General features: G+C 33.0%; 1 protein-coding gene across 1 annotated transcript; it reads right to left on the reverse strand.

Moving 5' to 3' along the window:
- Positions 1–3,319: 3,319 nt before the first annotated feature.
- Positions 3,320–7,196, reverse strand: LOC123692109 (austinoid biosynthesis cluster protein W-like). Its single transcript, XM_045636754.1, has 3 exons — positions 6,679–7,196; positions 6,329–6,497; positions 3,320–4,381 (listed from the first exon to the last, which is right to left on the reverse strand). Exons 1-3 carry the CDS (start codon positions 7,068–7,070, stop codon positions 4,217–4,219), a joined length of 726 nt encoding a protein of 241 aa, XP_045492710.1. The 5' UTR covers positions 7,071–7,196; the 3' UTR covers positions 3,320–4,216.
- Positions 7,197–9,102: the final 1,906 nt, after the last annotated feature.

A 9,102-nucleotide genomic window follows, 5' to 3' on the forward strand; every position in this document is an offset into this window, starting at 1 on the left:
CGATAAACTATGTCTTGTACGTTATATCACAGATTATAAAATAGGTACTACGTCAGTTAGACTAATTTATATCATGCTAAGCTATATCAGTGATCTAGCTCAGATCACAAACAAATACTATATAATAACAAATACTTTTGTAACATACCGCCAGATATACAGAAATACATATTTAGTTACTTCCTTTACATATACAAAAAAACAAAGGGAAATTTGGAACAAATAGTTTTTTCTAAAAATGGAACTTAACTTAATAAAGTACCTCATTCAAGCATCTTTTTTTTAAAACGGTTATCATTTTTTTATTATTATTCAAGGATGAACCTATTTATACAAAAGATATTAATCACATGCGGTTAACCGCAATACAATAGTGTGATACAAGTAAACATGGCATGTAATCTCGTTACCCATATCCGATCTTATATACTGGTGTATTTTGATATGTTATATATTATCTAATTAAAACTTTTTTGAAGCAAAACTTCTTTAGGCATCTTGAGGGTAGATAAAATTTCAAGGTCGCGTCATGGAGTAAGGTGATGATTTTGGTATCTTTGAATCTTGCGAAAGAAGTTTCACTTCTGACAGTATTTGTAAAAAAATGAATTTTCTTTCAAAGTTTCAAGTTTTATTTCAAAACTATTTGTGTGTCTACTTTTTTTATGTTCAGAAAAAAAATCTTATTCATAATAATTGTATCCTCTATTTTGAACTAATAAAGCTCCTTGCTAATTTTAATTGCCAATATGTGCGGGTAAACATTTGCATTGTGGTATTTGTATATTTGTACGTTTTGGGTTTATACGTTAACAAATTTACAAATTAGATCGATTTACTTCAAATAAAAATAGGAAAAGGGGAAAAGGAAATCTTTTTTCGTCTTTTCTTAATATAATTTAGAACAATTTTCCGCAAAAATGCTGCAAATTTTAAACCAACTCAAGCTGTTTGAAAATGTTATAATATACCATGATGGATATACGTATTAAATAAAGTTCCAGCTAGACTTACAATGATCGAATTCTAGAATTGAAGAATACCGTGATAGATACACGTTTCAAGTAAAGTTCCAGCTAGACTTACAATAATGGAATTCTAGAATTGAAGAAAGAAGAAAAAGACTTGGCTTAATCCTCGTAGAAACGTTTAAAAAAATGCGCCTTTTTGGAATTTAATAGCAAAGCCGTTTCTTGTCATAGCGGTTGATAGTAAAGTAAGTCGAATGGGCAAACGATGACCATTATGAAGGGGGCCCATTAGGTCATTAGGCATTTGACTCAGAGCATACACAAGCTGTTCTAAAATGGAAATTTTTCGGAAGGGGTGTTAAGTAGGCCCCAAGGAAGCTCCCCTTAAAAAAACTGACGATTTCGGCGTGACGATAAGTTACGATGAATTTTTGAAAATGCAGAAAAAAAAAGTCCTTTTGAAATACTCGAGCGCGTCAGATTTTCATAGGGGAGGTTTATCTCGGTCTCCTGAAAGCATATTTTCTTAATCTGACAAAAATGTTGGTGGGTTCTCTTAATCTGACCGAAAAAGGTTTGAGAGTTTCTTTTTTTTAATAATCGTTATTTCATATCAATTTTTCTTAACACCCTCAGTTTTCGAGATATACTCAAAAAACCGGGAGTTTGAGTTTTTCTGATGCTTCAAGTCAAAAAGTTTTAACTTTGGACAAAAATGTAAAGAGACCTTTTTTGTGTAAAATAAAATTACCTTTTTTGTTTATTCTAACTTTTTTTTTTGTAAAATGTATCGTTCGCGACTTATATACTGCAACGCGTTTTTCGGATGACGAAATGGCTCCTCCAGACTTCCGGTCACGCGGAAACCGGCAGATTTTGTATTTTTAGTAAGTTTTAGATTATATTCTTCAAAATAAAAATAAAAACAATCGCGCTCGAGAATGCCGGATTAACGTTTTTTTTTTACAAGTTCGCGACCCTATAACTTGGCGGCGTCAAGGACTTATCGTCAGATTAGTTAAATTTAGTCTTAAAACACTAAAATCAACCCCCAATATCTTAATCTGACGCGCTCGAGTATTTCAGACTATCGATTTTTTTACTAATCTGATCGTCTATCCTAGGCGCGCGTCACTACTTATAGAGCTAAATAGTTAACAAGATTGTTCTATTAGGTCTAAGGTATCTCTCATATCTTAAACTGCCACGCTCGAGTATTGCAGAAAATTCCCCTCTTCGCCTCCCTATCTATGTCAAATTCTTAAATATTGAATTGGAGTTAGCTATATTCGCTTAGGCTTGGATAATAATTTGAAGACTTTTGAAAGATTAAACGAGATCATTTCACAAATACAACCCTACAAATCTACTTTCATTCGTCTAGATAAAAATCTTTTATACTTAAATCAAACAAGTTTTCTTTCATTAGGGCAGGCTTCGTAGAAGCTCAATATTTTTTATTATTCTCAGACTTTTAGTGTATTTGTTTATGTACATACCATATATCTATACAAATGACTCAAAAATAATCGCAGGTGTCGATCACAACGTAATTATAAAACATAATAATTTATATCTACACTAATATATAAGGACCAGTAATATCTTTTTAACTTTTTTATTTTTCTTTTATATTTTCATTATGTTTCAATATGTACGTGTTATCTGTATTAGATATAGATGGTATTCGTATAATAATTTTATCTTATTCAATATCAGTGTGTTTCCTTCTAAGTAGGTATATATTTATTTATGTATATTATATAATATGTAATTGGTATGTATATCTGTTTATTTTATTTATGTATATATAGGTATATATATGTATATGTGATATTGTATATAGACATATTATATTATTTAAGGTGGATACATTATTATTATTATATTTTTTTTGTTTTTTTTGCTATTAATTATTATTTTTTCTGTTCTCGTCCCGCCAATAGTGATCATTTTGCTTGTTTACCTTTTACCGTGGTTGCCTGGAAGAGATCACTATTAAGTGATAAGGCCGCCAAAATAGTTGTACTCTGTTCTATATGTAAGTAGTTCTAAGGTTTCCTATCTGTACAACTATTAAAGAGTTAAATAAATAAATAAATAATATTATAAAGAGGAAAACTTTGTTTGTTTATTCGTTTGTTTGTTTGATTGTTATGAATAGGCTCATAAACTACTGGACCTATTTTAAAAATTCTTTCACCATTCGAAAGCTACATTATCCACGAGTAACATAGGCTAGGTTTTATCCCGGAAATCCCACGGGAACGGGAACTATGCGGGTTTTTCTTTGAAAACGCGGGCGAAGCCGCAGGCGGAAAGCTAGTAGTCAATAAAATACAAAACACTTTCTGATAATATTTTTATTATGTTTATTCTACACTACATTATTTATTTAATAAATAAATTTTCAGTCATCACACACGACAAGTAGGTAAACAATTAATTCATTGATTTGTATTAAAAATCATGCTCTCGTTCATCAACTAGATATTGAAGTAGAGAAAATATACAAGAATTATTTGATTGTATATTTTCTAAACTTTCTTAAAACTAAACGTGAATTATTTCATATTGGATACAATTTTTATAAAGAGAAATATAAGTCACCTAAACAAAAAAATACAGCAATTCTTTAGTTTTACAAAGATCATACAGAATTTTATTTGGTTTGTAAAAACTGAACAAAATCTCCTATATCTTTTATATGATTTAACTATGAATATCTAAACATATTCTGAGTATTATAAATATTTACTTGGTATATCGCTCTGCATCATCACAGGAAAATGTTACATTGTCCCATATAATATTACAGTTAATGACGTCATAGCATTCCAAATAAATTGCAACCTTGTTGGGACAGTTTGCGTCTAGACTTATTGTTTTGGAAAACAAAAGAAAGCATTGCTTATGTAATATGTTTATGTCTTCTAGCATATTTGCCCACTGTTTTTTTTTGTCATGCTAAGATGACGCTAAAGTCAGAGACGTACGTCCTAAGAATAAGGAATTGTAAGTCGTTTTAGCATCGATTAGCACTTGATTACCAGTTTCGCATTACATATCATTTTATACGAGCTCTAATTTAACTATAGTCTTTGTTCCAAATGCAATTGAAATAAATATTTTTTGGCTAAATCTGTAGAATTGTGTGGCTTGCTTAGCTATTAGGTATCCTTACAGGTTATACCTTTAAATTATGTTACTTTATCAATAAATTGTTCTATAGGATTGTTATAATGCTAATTAGATACTAATACAGCGAGGAAGTCGTCTCTGTTTCTTTTCGGGCCGGGTTTCGTTTTGAATGCAGCAGCGCTGGCTCCTCGTCCACCAATAAAGTCTTGGAAGGTGAGGAGGGGTGGCCCTCGCTGTCGGATGTCGAAGAGACCTTCACCGAAGGTAGGCTGGAATTAGGAGATAAAAGTTTTAGTGGATAGTTTTATAATAAAACAAATTCTTGTGGTGTGTACACGTACACGGTTATAATATACTATATACTAGCTTTCCGCCGGCGGCTCCGCCCGCGGTTTTTAAAGAAAAACTCGCATAGTTCCCGTTCCCGTGGAATTTCCGGGATAAAGCTATATCCTATACTACTCGTGGATAATGTAGCTTTCGAATGGTGAAAGAATTTTTAAAATCGGTCCAGTAGTTTATGAGCCTATTCATTACAATCAAACAAACAAATAAACAAACAAAGTTTTCCTCTTTATAATAATAGTGTAGATTACATTATACCTGGCTTTGCATTGACGACTAGTTAATCTTCAATGATATTGGGCTCTATGGAGAGTATAGCGTACATTATGGCATAGATTTGATTTTTAATGCTTTCATAAAAATTATCGAACTTTGTATATTTAATGAGAGATTAAATTATTTTTTGCAACACTTCCAAATTTTCGAACATTCAGAAGCCAGTTTAAAGGATTGTTATTAAGAAAAGCACCTTAAGAATTGAGATTTAGCTATTCAAAACTCTACAATTACTTTGACTGGTACGTACAAACGATGTAGGCTTTGGCAATGCACGCGCGTATTTACCTATAATTCTTAGGTTACACTACGTAGTATATTATTATTAGTCTGTGGTTACACGCTCCGTTTGGCGTCAGTTCAGTCCATCAGTCTGCTCAGAATGACGGGAGAATTATCGTCTAACCGGTTGACTGACGGACTGATGGTTCAGAATGTCAAAAATTGTTCGTGTTTTTCATCCTTCATTCTGGCATCAGTCGAAGCCGGATCAAACTGATGGACTGAACTGATGCCAGACTGAGCGTGTAACCCAAGAATATGATTGTCATATTATATTATGCAAATTACAATTATTGATCACGTCCATAGTTTTTTAAAGAGCAACAAACAATACCTCATTTCACGTACAAAAACTAACCGATTTGGAATATTACTAGGAAGCAGATCCTATTAACCATCTATTTAAGGTAACCTTTATAACTGATTGTTTAAGATGTGTACAGCCACAGTATATTATTTAGTATCAAACGACGCATTACCTAGTTTTGTCAACTACAAAAATAAAAAAAAATCCATAACGTAAGGTATAAGAATTGGGACAGAATACCCACAAACCGATACATAAATATTGAAAAAAAAACCTAATCGCTTCGCTAACACCTAATCGCTATTTTAATTCGCTTTTAATTTTAGTAAAAGAAGTTAAAAAAAATATATTTAGAAAACTTATCATTTACTCGCAGATATGTTTTACACGCATCACGTAAAAATTACCGCACGGAATTGAATGCAGTTTTCACTATAACATGCCAGAGCTGGGGTCGGAGCAGGCGCTAGTTATTTTTTTAAAGTTGACAGATTATATTAAAACCGGTTATGATCGACAGAAAGAAAGGTTACTTCCGTGTATTTGTCGTCAGATCCTGATTAACATATAAAGTCCTTGATGTAGGCAAATAAGATACTAGATGGGTGAATGTATCTCATTATATGAATGGAATATTGATGTAGAATAATAATTATATAATATTTTTATACTTCCTCGATATTTTTATATGTAACACACCTACACTTAAATCTAAAAATAGATTTTGAATAAAAGATGCATTATTAACTGCCTGTTTACTTTTTTAGTAGCATGACAATAGAAGTTAGGAAGAGAGTTATTTTCATATTTAACGTGGATCGTTTTTCTACTAGGTATCTCAGGACAAAACAGGATTTTTCTTCATTGCCGTAATTATATCATGCAGTACTGTTATCTCATTTTTTATATAATATGTAAATCAACAAAAAAGCAACATTTTTCTCTGAAAATGTTACAGCGTGATTTAAGATTTATGGGAACTGTAACACTAGTACATGAAACTCACCTCTGACTGGAAGCCATTTAATGAGTTAAATCCAAAAGCAGATGAAGCGCTTTGACTGCCACCCCCGAAGCCTCCTAGGGAAGCCGCAGAGGATGATGCGCCGGAAACTGAAGCGCCCGCGCCGCTGAAGGAGGCAGCTTGGCTGCTCGCTTGGCTACCGCTGAATCCGCTGAAAGATAACATTTTTGAATTAGATGCATTTTATACTAGATGTTCAGCAAATGTATGTTTAGTTATTATTTATACCAATTTATATCTCAATTATACAAAATGTACATAATCCTTTCTAATATTTATTTTTGTAGTATAATTTTATTATGTTATGTTATTACTTATTAAAAAGCGTATACCTTCCAAATCCATTAAACGATGAAGACTGGCTGGCAGAGTGGGAAGTACTGAAACCTTCATTAAATCCAAATGAAAATGACTGTGAGGCTGAATGACTCAACCCAGCACCACTAGCACTGCTGCTAATACTAGCTGATAGCCCTCCATTCCCTGTCGGCCTCACGTTAAAACCTCCCCCGAACTTCGGTTTCACTTGATTCGCTCTATCACTTATTCCCAATGTAGTGGGATCTCGTTCTAAATGTTCCAGAACCGGTAAAACCGGTGGTGTGATGATAGGCTCCAACTTTCTTTCCCGCCGCTCGTCTGGGAACACGAAACCGTTGGCCGGGGCGGCCCGGGCCAATCCCGCCGCGACCGAGAGGCAGAGGCACGCGCAAATCAGCTTCATGATTGATCCGTGGCTACTATGTTCCGTCCAAGTCGTTTGTAGTATTAATAGGGTCGCACGAGGTCACCGCCGGTGTTGGCATGCGGCTCGTGCCGCAGCCTTCAGAAAACCCACTGCGCGGGCCTGTGCCGATGTCCTGGCCACTACTTATCCCCACTTCGTATGTAACACCCACGTCTTGGACTCATTAGCTATCCTTTTACAGTTATGTTATTGTTCCGAAGATCCGGAAAATGATGATCGGGATTGGGAAACCCGCGTGCTACATTGTGTTGTGCAATATGAGTTTAGGTACGTAGATTTCGTTTAGCTTATATAAGTGCTGTTTGGATTATGTCCACAAAGAGATGATTTTGTGTTTCTTTACCTGATTTCATATGAGTTATTTTGAAAAAAAAACGACGCAATTTTTTACCAATGAATAAAACTTCTTCACTTAGATCAAATAAATTAAAATAAACTTATTAAAACTAGTTAAAAATTTCACAATTTTTGTTTCCAAATCACAGTTATTTTGACGTGTATTTTTAAACTGAACACACAGGAATGCAAATGCTGTTAATCTATAAATTAACACCTCTGATTGCCTAAAGCCAAGAAATAACTCGTCTCAAAAACCAGTCCAAAAAATTTGTTTGTAGAAATTAAATTCAAGAGATTTGATTAGCATTTGAAACATTTTAGAATCACATGATTCGGTTAAAAGGGTCATGTGATGTCAAACATGTTATTTGTAAGATTTTCCTAGGAGACACCGTCCAATAATTTTAATTTATAATAATTGTTAAATGGTTCATAATTAATCAACTAAATAAAAATAAATACGTAATATAGGTAAAATCAATTGCTAGATTATTATAATAGTTACTAGCTTCTAGCTTTCCGCCCGCGGTTTCGCCGGTCTAAAACCTAATCTACACTAATATTATAAAGAGGAAAACTTTGTTTGTTTGTTTGTTTGATTGTAATGAATAGGCTCATAAACTACTGGACCGATTTTAAAAATTCTTTCACCATTCGAAAGCTACATTATCCACGAGTAGATAATATAGGCTAGGTATATATTATCACGCTAAGACCAACAGGAGCGGAGCCACGCTGTTGAAACCGCGCGGCACAGCTAGTAAATTATATTCTAAAACCTTCCTCTTGAATCACTCTATTTTTATTTATTTGTCTTTGGGAAACAAACAATACAGTGTTTCTTAAAATTAAAAAAACAAAATACTATTAGGATATAATTTATTAGGATTAAGTCATAGCGGGCGAAGCCGCGGGCGGTAAGCTAGTATCATATTATAATAACATTTTAGGTTATGAAGTATGTACGGTTTTTTAATCAATATTAAATCAAAATAGAATAGAAATGATAAGTAAAGACAAATAAATATTCAGAAGAATCATCGCGGTTTCAGACCCAAAGGATTAATGAGTATTCAATAATCGTCAATAATCGATCGTAATTAGATCATAAATTGACCTCAATTCTAGTGTCCAGTATTTAAAAAAAGATCTTGAAATTATTCATGTAAGAGATTCAAAGCTAGGTCACAATTAAGGTTCTTCTATCGCGGCCTGTTTAGTAAAACTCTAATTTTCTGATACTTTCCTTATGAACCTATGACTACATAAGAAAAATACACCATATAGAATTACTATGTACTTATCGTGAAGATATCATAACTTCGCGGTCCATGAATAAATTTATTTAATGAACAATTTGCTAACTTTTCATGAACATTTCGTGTTCAAATGTTCAAAATATGTAGAGATAGTGCGTCTTATTTTTCGTAAAAAAGTTTAAATTTAAGAATTGCCCTCAATATTCTGTTATTTTATTCTGCATCTAACATTATGAAATAATTACATTGTTTCCAAAGTTAGAAAGGTAAATCACAATTTGAATCATGCATCTATGTAGTCAGAAATGTACGTCATCCATTTTGACTCAAAGTGCGAAGGAAAGTCTCAGAGATTCGATGCCCAACGTCACATCCGTGTTTGGCTTGCATATTTATAAATTGAGTCACCA

The sequence above is a fragment of the Colias croceus genome, chromosome 1, assembly GCF_905220415.1.
Source record: "Colias croceus chromosome 1, ilColCroc2.1".
NCBI classification, from domain to species: Eukaryota; Metazoa; Arthropoda; class Insecta; order Lepidoptera; family Pieridae; genus Colias; species Colias croceus.